Source organism: Caretta caretta, chromosome 27 (genome assembly GCF_965140235.1).
Source record: "Caretta caretta isolate rCarCar2 chromosome 27, rCarCar1.hap1, whole genome shotgun sequence".
Lineage (NCBI taxonomy): Eukaryota > Metazoa > Chordata > Testudines > Cheloniidae > Caretta > Caretta caretta.
This window is the reverse complement of record NC_134232.1, coordinates 6,331,890-6,347,511: the sequence shown is the minus strand read 5'-3', so window position 1 is coordinate 6,347,511 and position 15,622 is coordinate 6,331,890. Positions and strand designations below refer to the sequence as shown.

General features: G+C 43.7%; 1 protein-coding gene across 5 annotated transcripts in view; it reads right to left on the bottom strand.

Annotated features, from left to right (window-relative positions):
* The window catches only part of TLK2 (tousled like kinase 2), a 58,505-nt gene that overhangs the window by 16,703 nt on the left and 26,180 nt on the right, over positions 1-15,622 (bottom strand). For all 5 annotated transcript variants that reach the window (XM_048829667.2, XM_048829668.2, XM_075123517.1 and 2 more), the window contains 5 exons: positions 15,084-15,179; positions 13,466-13,558; positions 8,793-8,903; positions 7,672-7,808; positions 5,321-5,473 (listed from right to left, as the gene is read on the bottom strand). In XM_048829667.2, the coding sequence (XP_048685624.1) occupies positions 5,321-5,473; positions 7,672-7,808; positions 8,793-8,903; positions 13,466-13,558; positions 15,084-15,179 (590 nt within the window). The remainder of the gene's footprint in view (positions 1-5,320; positions 5,474-7,671; positions 7,809-8,792; positions 8,904-13,465; positions 13,559-15,083; positions 15,180-15,622) is intronic.

The window sequence follows — 15,622 nt, the reverse complement described above, 5'->3', positions numbered from 1 at the left end:
CCATCTCTAGCTTCTTCTGTTCCTGTACACCTCCTGGCATGCAGGAGACAGCCTGACATAGCAGTGGGGCAGGCCAGGCAATTGCAGGAGGGTGTATAGCAGCCTAGAAGGACCTTATAAATCTCAACCTGCCCTCCTCCACAAACATTTCCTAAAACAATGGCTAGCCCTTAAAACAGAAGAGCCAGGATTACTTAATTTCCCAATTAATATACCTGCTCCTTGAATGGGTGCCCCTTAGTGGTAGCTATAATTCAGCTACAGTTGAACAGTGAGTATAATTGGAATTTGCCTGCTTTACCATTGTACGAGAAAGCGTTTAGTCCAATATTCAGGATGCAGGTTCTCCTTGTAAATCCACTTTTCTGCGAAAGATCACTACATTCCAAATTAACATACTGTACTAAAAAAATACAACCAATACCATTAATGTTTACAGAGGGACTCAGAACAAAAAGTTGTGTGGCATATTGGTAGTTCTTCCTTGGAGAACAGATTACAACACAAGCTCTCAAGAAACAAAATGACCTACATTTAAATCAGATCCAGTTAATCCAGATTGTTCTGTAATCTCAAATTTACTTTGCTTTAAAGAAGACTTCCCAGACTGAACTTCCCAGACTGAACCAGCAAGCTTTGACAACTGGTTGCTATTGCAGGATTTGGGGTACCTGAACAATTGAATAAACCAAACGTGGGCTGTGTGTAAGAGACAGATAGACAGGATTAAACAATGACAATCTACCTATTTCAGACAAGCGATAGAATGACTATCACTGGCCTAGTATTTCCAGAAATAGCTACATGCTAGCTTCTAGTATTTTAAAAAAGCCAAGGTGGCTGGAAAATAAACACTGTCCTATTTAATATAAACACACTTGAAATACACTACTTCCATTATAGCTGAGGGCTCTGTGACAGCCTGAGCTATGCTACTGAAAACACTGGACCACAAAACCCCCTACAAATTCAGCTTCCTGCCTTAAATTACAGTCTTGTCCATGTTTACATTATAGATGCTTATTTTCAGGAGGTGACTGAATTTCATAACTACTCTTTGGTAAATCATGGCTCAATGCTCCTATCACAGGAGCACCCTTCCTCCCTTTTAAGGCACCCTAAACAAGATGACATATCTGTGCTCAAAACCCTCAGACTGAGTTCTAAAGAGGGTAGGATTTTTAAAAGGACCCCAAAGGACTTAGCACCCAACTCCCACTGAATTTGAATGGCATTTACAATTCACTAGGCTGGCAATTTTTAAAACACTGCAAATGGCTATTTTTTAAGAAGAGGAATTTGGGAAACACTCAAAGATTATTACTGGCGATTGAAGGAAAACCCCATTTTCCCCCCATAGGTTCCAAAGCCAGAAGGGATCATTGAGACCATTTGGTCTGACCTCCTGTATCACACAGGCCAGAGAACCTTCCCAAAGTAATTCCTAGAGCAGATCTTTTAGAAAAAACATCCCATCACAATTTAAAAGTTGCCAGTGATCGAGAATCCACCATGACCCTTGAAATGGTTTGTAGGTAAAACCCCAGACTTTCAGCCTGCAGAACTGTCTACACTGTCAGCCAGAAATTGCATTTCTGGGGCAGCCCAAGGCAATACAATGAGGTTAATAAATCCTAGTTTTTGCAGTAAGTTATTTTTGTAAGGTATTTTGAAGTTGAAAAGCATGCGAAGGGAATTTTACAAGATTGACAAAGTTACTTTAAGAGGAGATGATGTGCACAACCCTCTTTCAAAACAATACTATTTCAAGGGTGGAGAAATTTAAATACAAATTAAAAGAATCACCTACAAGTAAACAGTTTGAAAGTATCAAAATATGACACACTTATGTGTAGGGCAAAAGTGCCCCCCCCAGCCTAAATACAACCAGGGGTGCCTAAAATGCGGCTTGTGTAGCCTCCCACATCCTCCACCTATCAGGGTGCGGGGGAGCTTGGGGCTTTGCCCTCCAGCAGGATGGTGGGGGTAGGGGCTTCTGCCAAGCGGGGGGGGAGGGGGGGGAAGAGACGGACGGGGTGAGACAGGGTGTCTAGGAGTTGCAGCCCAGCACAAGGCACCTGATGGGGCTCAGGGCTTCAGCCCCACTCTTGCTGAAGCCCCAAGCCCTGGCAGGTGCCTCCTGTGGGACTGAAGCCCCTAGCTCCACCACCCTGCCACAGGGCAGAGGCCCCGAGCCCTGGCAGGTGCACCCAGCTCTCGAACTTCTGAAGATTATCGCATGTAGCTTGGAGGGTCAGGAAGTTTGGCCACTGCTGACATATACCCATAATATACTTAGTTAGCAGGCAACTGCTTTTAAAAATCAAACACAGATTCATACTATGTTGACGTACATTGACGAAACAAGAACATTCAAAATTCTGACTGCCCCACTCTAGCAAAGCTTATCAGAACAGTGGGGGAAGCCTGCGTATCTCTTACATATTGCAATGCTGAGACCTAAGGGGAAAGGTTAGTGGAATATCAACTTCAGCCCTGAACTGCCTGGGACTCCATACACTGCAGTGAAAGCTTCAATGTTGGTTAATATCAGGGATTGTTTCCATTAGAACCAAAGGCTACAACATAACGAATTAGTAAAAACTGAGCTTACCCTGATTATACCAATTGCTCCAGCTCATTTAGAAAGCAAAGTTTTCGTAGGCTAACAAACTCCACCCTGACCACATGCGCCTGGTGCCAGCCAACTTTACAAGATGTCTCCAGCAACTGTGCTAACCGCTAAAAAGCCACCCTAAACTCGAAGAATATCGGTGCTATTCATGAGGCATGACAAACAGCAGAACCATCTGGACATACATAACTTAACTACATTAAAGGCAGGTCTACGCTACAGCAGGGATAGACACTGAGATCGATCCACCAGCGGTCGGTTTAGTGGGTCTAGTAAAGACCCGCCAAATCGACTGCAGAGCACTCTCCAGTTGACCCCTGTACTCTACCTCCAACAAGAAGAGTAAGGTAAGTTGACGGGAGATTTTTCTCCCGTCAACACCCTGCGGTGTAGACCCCATGGTAACTCAACCTAAGGTATGTAGCTGGACTTGCATAGCGTAAGTTGACTTACCGCAGTAGTGTAGACCTAGCCTAAGATTCTGCATCTGGCACAAAAACCACTTGATTAAAAGTCTTGCCCCTCCCAAACATCAGGCCTGGTCTTACTAGCCATACATTCTAAGTGGCAAATCTTTTAGAGGAAGTGGGAAAGAGCCATAAACATTCTCTTGTGCCCTCAAGTTTATAGTTGCAAGCTGTGAAAAGTCTTTATTCTTCCTAAGATTTAAAAAAAAAAAATCACATATAGACATTCAGTCTGCACCTCCAGACCTCAGTGAGTGTGCTGATACATACTGGTGTTACCATAAAGGAGTATATAGCAACTGACATGTGTGACATAAGCCACAGTTAATGGTTTTGGATTCATCTTTGCTATGAAGCCCTCTATTTGCCTAAAGCACAGGTAACACGTTCCACTACAGTTCAACCAGACTCCACACATCAACCATGAAAGAGGAAGCACCATTCCCGTTAATGAGGAGACTTCTCTCCATGTTTAGCTCGTTTAGTTCTTTGACATCTTTATCATGAGTGCCAAAAGGCAGTGGCAGCTTTTGTTAGACGGGCACACTCTGAAATAGAGACTGAAAAGGGCCCTGGGCTCTCATCAGCTCCACTAAGTCATGCAATCCCCACAAAGCAATTTTAGCAAAATGAAATATAGAAAGCCATTCAAAATTATGATCCTGGTTTACTGTATTTATGGAAGATTACATGGGACTCGAGTGTGGAATGGACCTTTCTAGGAACCAAGGATAAGGACTGAATGAGTAAAGAGAGGAAAGGAATGAAAGGAGCACAAAATGAAAGGAACTCTGAAGGGAAGAGGGGAGATAGAAACATGGCAGGAATGAAGAGATGTCTGAGAGTAGTGGCAGGGAGAGGGAACAGATGGCTCGGAAGCTTGGGTTATAGGGGATGGAGCCTTTCACCATTAGGTCAGAAGTTTGTTTGCTGCCTTGGTTATTGGCAGCCAAGTGCTTCATGGAAGCCCCAGATAATCAACTGAACTGAGTGCTTGTCTACCCAAATGTTCAGACTGTGGCAGTCTGGGGTGTGAATCTACCCCACACTAGCCTACTCCAAACTGTCCATGTGGACCCTGCTGACATGCATGAACAGTTAATGCACTTTAACTAGTTCTGTTTCAAGAAGGACTAGATCACAGCACACGAAGTAACTGTTCATGCACGTCAGCAGGGTGCACATGGACAGTTAGCTTGTGGAGGGCTAGTGAATGGTGGCTTCACACCCCAGCTTGCCGCATACTATAGGTCGGTGTAGATAAGCCATTAGTCTACTTCCTAGTAGGTAGGTTTCCTTATCACAAGAGAACCAACACACTTGGTAACTGATCACCTTGGTAGTGTCAGTAGAAGAGACAAGGAGGAAATGGGCTCGGAGACTGAACTCCACCCCTCGCATCCTCAGAGATAATCCTGGCTTGGAAGAAGGACCAACACCTACTGGGGAGGCAGCAAAGCTTGGACTCACCACTATCTGTGCTAAATTGTTCTGGAGAAAAATGGCTTTAGTCCCCAGCAGGGTCAAGACGGCATGTTTGAGAGCAATAAATTCACTGAAAACAACATATTGTGCACAAGAGAAAAGAGGAGAGAGCATGATCTTTCGCCTCCCCACCAGTGGAATTAGCTGATGTTGGCAAGTGCTTTGGAGACAGAAAGGACTGCTTTAAGTATTATATTATGTGGAGAATCTTTCCCCAATATATCTGATTTATTTTGAAATCCTCCAAAGAAAGCCCAACGGGATAAATACTGCTAACCCATATACCATTTCTTTATTGGGAGGTGTGAAATGCACAGTTGTGGTGGAATCTAGAGAGATTATTTGATAAATCTGATGGGAAAATTTCAGCAGAGAACAAAAAATTTGCATCATTTATTCTCTCAAGTCTGAGGCTAGATACAGATGCAGCTGCAAGGCTTAAAAAAATACTGCTTACACATGAAAAAAAAAATTCTACTTTCCCAACTTACTATGAGCAACATTGATCCCTATTTCACTCCAATGGAAAATATTTAGGGCTGCAGCCACAAGTTCTGGAATGCTAGATTTATTCTACAATTTTTTTTTTTTTTTTTTTTTTTTACAAGGAATGTCTATGAGATAAACATTAAAGCTTAGAAGTGAATGCAGTATTCTATTTCCCAGAAGATAGCTATATCCTATAAAAACACTGCTGCTCTGGAATGCCCCAATACAAAGCCATGTAACGTACGTTTCATTTTCTGCTCCATTGGTCTTGTTCTTGCGCTGTTTCTGCTCGTTGCTTGCGGGAGGGGTCTGTCCCATGGCAGGTGGCTTCCGTTTTGCTAACATCTTTCGTTGTCTTTCTATCTCCTCCCGCTGGGAATTTATCCTCTCCTGTTGCCTTGGGGAGAGGGAGTGGGGTGGGGCGAGAAAGGGGCAGAGAGACTATAAAAATACAAGTAATGGAAACAGATGACTAAATACATGTACATAGCTGTTGTTAGTATCCCCCCCCAGATTAGCAAAATGATTTTCAAAATCACTTCTCCTAGGATGAGTAAATCAAGTGTTTTAACACAAGGTATGGAAAGACATGCCAACTGTGGGAGGGAGGTGTCAAATCCTTCAACTTGATAAAGGTTAGTCAATTTATAGAGCGAGGGAGTCTTCATTTGCTGAAATATGAGAAACCCTCCAACGGATTAAATCCTGCGCCCAAATCATAATAAGCATGCAAGTGATGATCTCTCTACTAGTGATCATCTTAAAGAAAACCCAGGAATGAACCATGATTTATAGTTAGCCATGACAGGAGGTTGGCTTTGTCAGCTACCCCACTCACTTTTCATAGGTCCCCAAAAGGATCTATTCTAGATCACTGCCTTCCCTGCAAAGTGAGCCCTCTACTGCACAGTTATGGTCAAATGATCCCCAGCTTTTAAAGGCAACTTCTTAAAGCAATGCAAACCTTTTTCAGTTCCACCAATAATGGACCTTCTTCTTGCAGAAGAAAGCTATCATTAAAACTGCCTGTCATTTTAATTTAAAACACAGGGTAAAATTTTGAAAAGCACCAAAATTACTTAGGAGACTAAGTTCCATCAGCTTTCAATTACACTCTGGCAGTTAAGTCACAAAATGGGAGTTCGAGATTGCAGGTAAAACTTTCAAAAGCACCTCTATTTTCTTGTCTCTTGCAGAAGAAAACAAAGGACTTCTTCCCTTAAAGGAGATTCTAAAGCCCCGGACCATCTGTGCACTGCTTGATGAAATGGGTTCCCAAGTCAGACTACAAAGAAGCGACTCAATCTTAGAGGATTGTGCATGCTCTTGTCTTTGCATGCTTGTAAATAAAACATTACTTCATGTGAGATATATTTGCATGGAAGTCCCACTTAATGGCCTGGGCCAGGCAGGAATTTACAGGGTACTTCTATTGATGACTTGTGTAAAAGGGTTTTGTCATTTCCATTTCCTGGGTTATGCAGCTCCCTTTCTCTCCGAACATTGTTGCCAGAAAAAAAGTTAAGTATTGTGGATTTTCTCTTTTAAAACTTCTTTAAAATAATACACACAGCCTGGTGCGACCAACCATAACACACACAGTTGTGAAAATCCATCTAAAAATCCAGTCTGCTTACACCTTGAAGACAGAATCAGGATTGGATTCCTGCCCTCCTCCTCAGTCCTATCCCCCCTGACCCAGCATTGCACAGTTGGCCAGGTGCATTGAGAATATGGGCGGGTCTCTCTCCCCAAGAGGAAACAGGTGTGAATTTTACTGCTATTAGAACATCTTCTATATCTTTAGCTGCTCTCAAAGAATTTGCTTAATAAAGCAAATCCGTTTTCACCATAGACAAGCACTGCTGTCAAAGAGAAACCATCAGTTAAGCTAGGCATAAAAGGAGCAACTTGGCGTTAGCCAAAAAACTTAGATATTTGTATTAAAAAAAGGGGAGGGGGCGGTTTGTTTAAACAAAACCTCAGTCCAAGAGAAATGTCTACATTATTTGTTAAAGAACGCATACATACTTCTCCTTTGGCTTGCAGCCAAAACACTGCTGAATTAAGAACCAGAAGTGAGACTAACCTCACGGATGTTCCAAGATGAGAGAGTTGCAAAAAGAGTTAAAAGTAAATTTGTTTTAATCGAGTGTCACTTCTAACTGAAGGCATAGGTAAGGTAATAATTAGCACTATATAATTTGTGTCCCTTTAACTCATTCAATCTTTATCTTTTCTGTATTTCAAATGGGTGTAAGATAGAGGCCATGACTACTTATAGTCACTGTGGCCTTTTTTGTGAGAGGCAGCATTAGCCCACTGTTCTGGCTACACCAACTCTGGTAATTAGATTCTGACTCCCTAAACTACAACAGAGTTTTTACTGGAAGAATATTCTTTGCTGTCTGGCCTAAAAATATTGTCGAGTATTGTTTGTGCATTGTCAAATAGTAGCTCAGTTTCAATCTAAAGGGCAGTAGAGATCACCTCATATAGCTCACATATTAGCCAAATGTGCTTTGGGATAACAGGCACGAGAGATGGATTTTCTTTTCTGCCTCCTGAGAAAAAGACGAGAGCTTCTACTCTTACTTGATGAGGTTCTGGAAAGCGTAGCCATCTGTCCACTGCTCGGTGAAAGAGGCCCCATGCCGGACTGTAGTGAAATGACCCAGTCTCAGTCGATCCTGCATGCTCTTATCTCTGCATGCCATCTTTTCCTGTTTTGACTGGAGGAAGACAAGACAGTAGTGTTGAATCAGCAGCACTAATGATCAATTTTGAGCTGAAAGTTATGCAGTATTTTAAATACTCTGTTCTTAGCCAACTCTTAATATTGCCATTGACAAGGATCAAGATGAACTGGCAAAGCTCAGTTAGTGAAGCTTCCACAGCACCAGTTCTACAAACATTCAGCTCCATCTAGTTACAAATCCCTCACTTTCACAGACGGGAGGTCATGCCCAATTAAGATCAATCAGTGCCGCAACTAAAGCAATTCAAACAAGTTTTCAACACTGCCACAATATTTCCTGATACCTTCACGCATCAGATGTAAATGGTTTAACAATATATAAAAAAGGACTAAATTAAAAACATTAACTGTAATGAAGTCTTTTAACACTGAAGCAGGCTGAAAGCTGGTAAGCAATAACCTAGCATTTTTATAGTGTGCTTTCATCACTAGGACTCAAAGCACCTTACAAGGACATTCTCCATTTTACAGCTAGAAACAGGCAAAAGTTAAACAATTTCCCTTAAGTCACAAAACACATCTGACACCTAGCTCTGAGTCCTAGCTCCCATTTACTGGGCCATGGTGCCTTCTTGTGTAGTCTCCTCCAGTATTCTCTTGCACTGCTAGGATCACAGATGCTACTTTATACCTACATAACCATCCATAGCAAGTAATGCCAAGTGAATTATAAGATGCAACAACTCAGGCTATTCTGCTCAGACGAATGGATGCTGGTTTCCTTTTGAGGTTGACAAAAGAAAGCCAAAAGGCTCTGCACTTTGAAAGCCATTGCCCATTACCATTTCAGAGAAATAATTCAAAACGCACAGCTCTAATTCTGTATTTCAAATGACTACAAGTTTCACTCCATTCTGAAGAGCAAGTTTCCAGAGTTCAGGACAGGCATGACAGAGTGAGTGTGTTTTCCAAAGCCAGGTGGCTCTGGATACAGAGACTTGGAAAGCTAGCAGCTCACCTTTTCTATAAGGAGCTTCTTGCTCATTGTCACACATCTGTTCAACCGTTCCTTGTATTTCTCCAGCATCTTTTGCTGTTCATCAATCTGCCGTCTCAAATCACAGTTGGCCTAAAAAGAAAGTACACAAGGTCAATGAAGACAAAATACAAACTTTCCGTGTTCAAGGCTGCCCTGAAAAAGCCAAGCCATGTATCACCTTGAAAGGTACTCTACTCAGCTGGCTCCAGGGAACAGGTCAGAGAAAAGCAAATTAGCAGCCAACTTGTTGCCAAGATAAAAGATCACGTGAATCCACTCTCCATAGTATGTATCTGGTCCCATTACCAGAGTATCTGAGCACCTATCAACACCGTGGGAGGTAGGGAAGGGATATCCTATTTCACAGGTCGGGAATTGAGGCAGAGACACACAGGGCATGGCTACACTAGAGTTTACAGTGGTGCAGTTGCACCACTGTAGCCGCTCTAAGTAGACGGGAGAGAGCTCTCCTGTCAGCTTAGCTATTGCCACTTGCGGGGGCTGGTGTAATTATGTCCACACTGGCACTTAGGTCTGTGTAACTTATGTCGCTCAGGGGGGTGATTTATTCACCCTCCCACCCAAGCAACATAATTTAGGCTATGTCTACACTACAGCTTATGTCAGCATAAGTAACTTGCCCCAGGTCACATGGGAAGTCTATAGCATAGCAGTGAACTGAACTAGCGTCTCAAGTCCCAGGCTCTCACAATAATCACCGGACCCTCCTTCCTGCCTCATACTGGGAATGAGGGGCGATCAACAGGTTATCTCAAGTGCTTATATACAAATGCACAAAGCCTTGGAAACAAGCAGGGGGAACTGGAGGTCCTGGTGATGTCAAGGAACTATGACGTGATCGGAATAACAGAGACTTGGTGGGATAACTCACATGACTGGAGTACTGTCATGCATGGTTATAAACTGTTCAGGAAGGACAGGCAGGGCAGAAAAGGTGGGGGAGTAGCACTGTATGTAAGGGAGCAGTATGACTGCTCAGAGCTCCGGTACGAAACTGCAGAAAAACCTGAGTGTCTCTGGATTAAGTTTAGAAGTGTGTGCAACAAGAGTGATGTAGTGGTGGGAGTCTGCTATAGACCGCCGGACCAGGGGGATGAGGTAGATGAGGCTTTCTTCCGGCAGCTCACGGAAGCTACTAGATCGCATGCCCTGATTCTCATGGGTGACTTTAATTTTCCTGATATCTGCTGGGAGAGCAATACAGCGGTGCATAGACAATCCAGGAAGTTTTTGGAAAGTGTAGGGGACAATTTCCTGGCGCAAGTGCTAGAGGAGCCAACTAGGGGGGGGCGCTTTTCTTGACCTGCTGCTCACAAACCGGGTAGAATTAGTGGGGGAAGCAAAAGTGGATGGGAATCTGGGAGGCAGTGACCATGAGTTGGTTGAGTTCAGGATCCTGACGCAGAGAAGAAAGGTAAGCAGCAGGATACGAACCCTGGACTTCAGGAAAGCAGACTTCGACTCCCTCAGGGAACGGATGGCCAGGATCCCCTGGGGGACTAACTTGAAGGGGAAAGGAGTCCAGGAGAGCTGGCTGTATTTCAAGGAATCCCTGTTGAGGTTACAGGGACAAACCATCCCGATGAGTCGAAAGAATAGTAAATATGGCAGGCGACCAGCTTGGCTTAATGGTGAAATCCTAGCGGATCTTAAACATAAAAAAGAGGCTTACAAGAAGTGGAAGATTGGACATATGACCAGGGAAGAGTATAAAAATATTGCTCGGGCATGTAGGAATGATATCAGGAGGGCCAAATCGCACCTGGAGCTGCAGCTAGCCAGAGATGTCAAGAGTAACAAGAAGGGTTTCTTCAGGTATGTTGGCAACAAGAAGAAAGCCAAGGAAAGTGTGGGCCCCTTACTGAATGAGGGAGGCAACCTAGTGACAGAGGATGTGGAAAAAGCTAATGTACTCAATGCTTTTTTTGCCTCTGTTTTCACTAACAAGGTCAGCTCCCAGAGTGCTGCGTTGGGCATCGCAAAATGGGGAAGAGATGGCCAGCCCTCTGTGGAGATAGAGGTGGTTAGGGACTATTTAGAAAAGCTGGACGTGCACAAGTCCATGGGGCCGGACGAGTTGCATCCGAGAGTGCTGAAGGAATTGGCGGCTGTGATTGCAGAGCCATTGGCCATTATCTTTGAAAACTCGTGGCAAACCGGGGAAGTCCCAGATGACTGGAAAAAGGCTAATGTAGTGCCAATCTTTAAAAAAGGGAAGAAGGAGGATCCTGGGAACTACAGGCCAGTCAGCCTCACCTCAGTCCCTGGAAAAATCATGGAGCAGGTCCTCAAAGAATCAATCCTGAAGCACCTGCATGAGAGGAAAGTGATCAGAAACAGCCAGCATGGATTCACCAAGGGAAGGTCATGCCTGACTAATCTAATCGCCTTTTATGATGAGATTACTGGTTCTGTGGATGAAGGGAAAGCAGTGGATGTATTGTTTCTTGACTTTAGCAAAGCTTTTGACACGGTCTCCCACAGTATTCTTGTCAGCAAGTTAAGGAAGTATGGGCTGGAAGAATGCACTATAAGGTGGGTAGAAAGCTGGCTAGATTGTTGGGCTCAACGGGTAGTTATCAATGGTTCCATGTCTAGTTGGCAGCCGGTATCAAGTGGAGTGCCCCAAGGGTCGGTCCTGCGGCCGGTTTTGTTCAATATCTTCATAAATGATCTGGAGGATGGTGTGGATTGCACTCTCAGCAAATTTGCGGATGATACTAAACTGGGAGGAGTGGTAGATACGCTGGAGGGGAGGGATAGGATACAGAAGGACCTAGACAAATTGGAGGATTGGGCCAAAAGAAATCTGATGAGGTTCAATAAGGATAAGTGCAGGGTCCTGCACTTAGGACGGAAGAACCCAATGCACAGCTACAGACTAGGGACCGAATGGCTAGGCAGCAGTTCTGCGGAAAAGGACCTAGGGGTGACAGTGGACGAGAAGCTGGATATGAGTCAGCAGTGTGCCCTTGTTGCCAAGAAGGCCAATGGCATTTTGGGATGTATAAGTAGGGGCATAGCGAGCAGATCGAGGGACGTGATCGTTCCCCTCTATTCGACATTGGTGAGGCCTCATCTGGAGTACTGTGTCCAGTTTTGGGCCCCACACTTCAAGAAGGATGTGGATAAATTGGAGAGAGTCCAGCGAAGGGCAACAAAAATGATTAGGGGTCTGGAACACATGACTTACGAGGAGAGGCTGAGGGAGCTGGGATTGTTTAGCCTGCAGAAGAGAAGAATGAGGGGGGATTTGCTAGCTGCTTTCAACTACCTGAAAGGGGGTTCCAAAGAGGATGGCTCTAGACTGTTCTCAATGGTAGCAGATGACAGAACGAGGAGTAATGGTCTCAAGTTGCAGTGGGGGAGGTTTAGATTGGATATTAGGAAAAACTTTTTCACTAAGAGGGTGGTGAAACACTGGAATGCGTTACCTAGGGAGGTGGTAGAATCTCCTTCCTTAGAGGTTTTTAAGGTCAGGCTTGACAAAGCCCTGGCTGGGATGATTTAACTGGGATTTGGTCCTGCTTCGAGCAGGGGGTTGGACTAGATGACCTTCTGGGGTCCCTTCCAACCCTTATATTCTATGATTCCTCTCTACTGAACACTGACGGGAAGCAGCAAGATGACATCCTTTGCACTTTCAGCTGTAGGATTGCTCTCTGGCACAGCTGGTCAGCCCTGCTATAGACTCTCTTTCTGGAAACTGGGATGTGTTTCAAGAACATCAAGGTTGCATGGGTGTTACCCTTGTAGACTAGAAAAGGACATACCTAAAAAACAGAAAAATCTGTCATTTGGCATCCAATTAAGCCTCAAGTGGTGTAGGCCTCTTAAAAAAAAATTAGGAGTTACTCTTGAGGTCACTAGAAAACAGAATTATTTGTCATCCTGGTTTATTTGAAAGTGTTCCACAAAAATCTTTCAAGTTTTTGACCATGCCATAAAAAGCATCTCTCTTTCACATACATATTCTCCTAGATATGGAGGCCAGACACCCAAGTATAGTCTTTGCAGAATAAGGGCCTTAGTGTGGTCAGAAACAAGCATTTTTTATGGAATGTTTTCAATACAGAAGAGTCTGGAATAAAAGGAAAAGTTCAGTTTTGCTTTCTACTCCTTGACTCTTGCTTTCTTCTGGTAGACAACATGCCTACATGTCCGATGGAGTCTTCCAGGTAGGGTTCCCTGCCCCACTGCGTATTTTCTCCAGTGCTTTATACGCTTTCTAATTTAGAGGATAGCTTCCATCGCTTCCTTTGAGAGTCAAGTGACAAGTCTCCTAGATCTCATCATTTAGAATGAAACAGTTTCTTCAGAAGAAGTTCTTTTACTTACAAATAATGAGATAGAATAGCTGTATCCATCAGATCAGCCTAATTGCTATACTTGGTATCTACATATACTGGCAAGCCTGCCTATAGCTTCTACCTCAAGAACTCCTATTCTCAGCCTAACCAATTTGCCAATTATCCTTTGAAAAGGTATTCATGTTATCTCCTTCTCTACAAGTGTCAGTTTCCCCAAATGTAGTATAGAAAATCCTGATTTGTGCACGTGTTCCACTTTTGCAATACCAGGATGCTACAAAAAGCAGGTTTTTACAAGAGCCTTTTCATGTTTACACTTACTCTTAATAAGTCATCTATCCTCCCCTCCTTCTTCTCCAGGTCAGAGTTTTTATTGTTTTCTAGTGCAGATATTTTTTCCATTGTGAGGTCAGACTGCAGAGACAAACATCACAAAACAAAGTCAGATGAAAACAGATAATATTTCAGCTACAGAAAGCTTGCTATATATGTGTCTTGGTCATTTGTCATGGTTCTCAATAGTTTATTCTAGAAAGTGGGGCTTTGTGCAATCTAGAACTCTGGTGAAACCAGGATTTATTTTCACTCTTCTCATTCTACAGGGTGCACACCCCTAGCATAAAGGTCAGACAATACGAGCAGACAAGTGTTAGAAAATTTGGCCATGGGGAACACTGAAATCGCAGTGGCATCTGAAGAGCTCCAAAAGCCCCACCTTCTGTTGTAAATATAGATTCTTGTATTGCATTCACAAATTTTGTTTAGTGCCCTTAAGGCCTCCGGTTTTCAATGTTCTCCCAGGCAATAACACAGCTAGCATGAGGGGAGGTGTAAAATGCACAGCCTCTCAGCCATGATTTCAAATGTATTTCAGTTCAAAGCTAAAATTTCAGTAGGTAGACAGAGTAAGACTGTGCACATTGAAGATCTTAGATTGGCTTAGACAGGACGTTAGTCTTCACACAGCCCTACGATGGCCTTGTGGGGAAGTATTACATCTGATGTTTGTTTTCCATTTGTATGCTCTCGTTTTAAATAACCTCCTCTAATTGAACTGTTCCCTTTTAACAGCAGAAACAGATACAAGTCTGTGTTTCTGAAAACTTACATATTGGATTCCCTGTAACATAAACAGGAATTATGGGTACAGTGGGGAAGAACAGCCCGTACCAGTTGGCAATTGTTTCTTAGACTCAGACTTTAGGGCCAGAAGGAACCATCATCATCTAGTCCAGTGGTGCTCAACCTATTTACCATTGTGGGCTGCATCCAATATACTACCTGTATGGTCCTGAGGATGTCACATAGGCTGCAGCTCTGTGCTGATTAGGCTGCAAGTGGTCCACAGGTTGAGAACCACTGATCTAGTCTCGCCTCTTGCACATCACAGGCCACAGAACTTCACCCACCCATGCCAGCAATAGGCCCATGACCTCTGGCTGAGCTTCTGAAGACTTCAGATCTTGACTTAAAAAGACATCAAGTTACAGAGAACCCACCATTTAATCTACTTTAACTCAGCAAGTGACCCACACTGCAGAGGAAGTAAAAAAAATCCCACAAGATCTCTACCAATCTGACCTGGGGGAAAATTCCTTCCTGACCCCAAATACTGAAATCAGTTAGACCCTGAGTATGTCTTTTATCAGGTCCCAAAGTGTTCTAAAGAGCAAGTAATCGCCATCATCAGTTAGGTAGGGAAGTATCCATTTTACAGTGAGAAACAGGCACAAAGAGGTCATGGGACTCGTTCAGGGTGACAACAGAGTAGCAGTGTCACAAACAGATCCAACAGTCCAAACGCAGTCCCTCGATGAAGTCAGTAGGTTGCCACCTACCAAGACTCATGTCCCTCTTCTCTTCTCCAGTGCCGGAACTGCACCAAATGTAAAGCTTAGATGGAAGGGGGCAATATGCTTTACAGTTTGTTGGCCTATACCTGTGTCTGTTTGTGCTGGACGGAAATCTGTTTTTGGGAGGTGCAGGAATGCTCTGTGTTCCCTGATCCGGTAGAAGAGGGGCTGCCTTGCTGGGCCTGCAACAGAAAGCCAGCATAATTACCTACTACCAGGTATTAACGTGACTGCAATTCTTCATGCAAACACACACTCATTTTATATGGAAGATGCTTTCTGGTCTCAATGTCGTTCAGCTAAAACCATTTAAAAAATGTTTCCGAGGTTTGGGCTATGAGAAGGGAAACTGATCCTTCCCAGAAAGCCCAGCTCAATCGGTTAAAACTTGCAGTGTTGCCAACTCTCATGGTCTTATCGTAAGTCTCATGATAATTATTGTTTTCCTTAAAGCCCCAACTCCTGGAGTCAAGTGGATGTGCAACAATTTTGGCCTTCATTCTTTAAGAAGTGAGTTTTTAGACCTCGTGGCTGTGGAGTAAGCTTCAAAATGTGACACACACACACACACACACCCCCCCCCAGCCTCAAAAAGCAGCAGGCAAGTAAACACCAAATCTGTTAT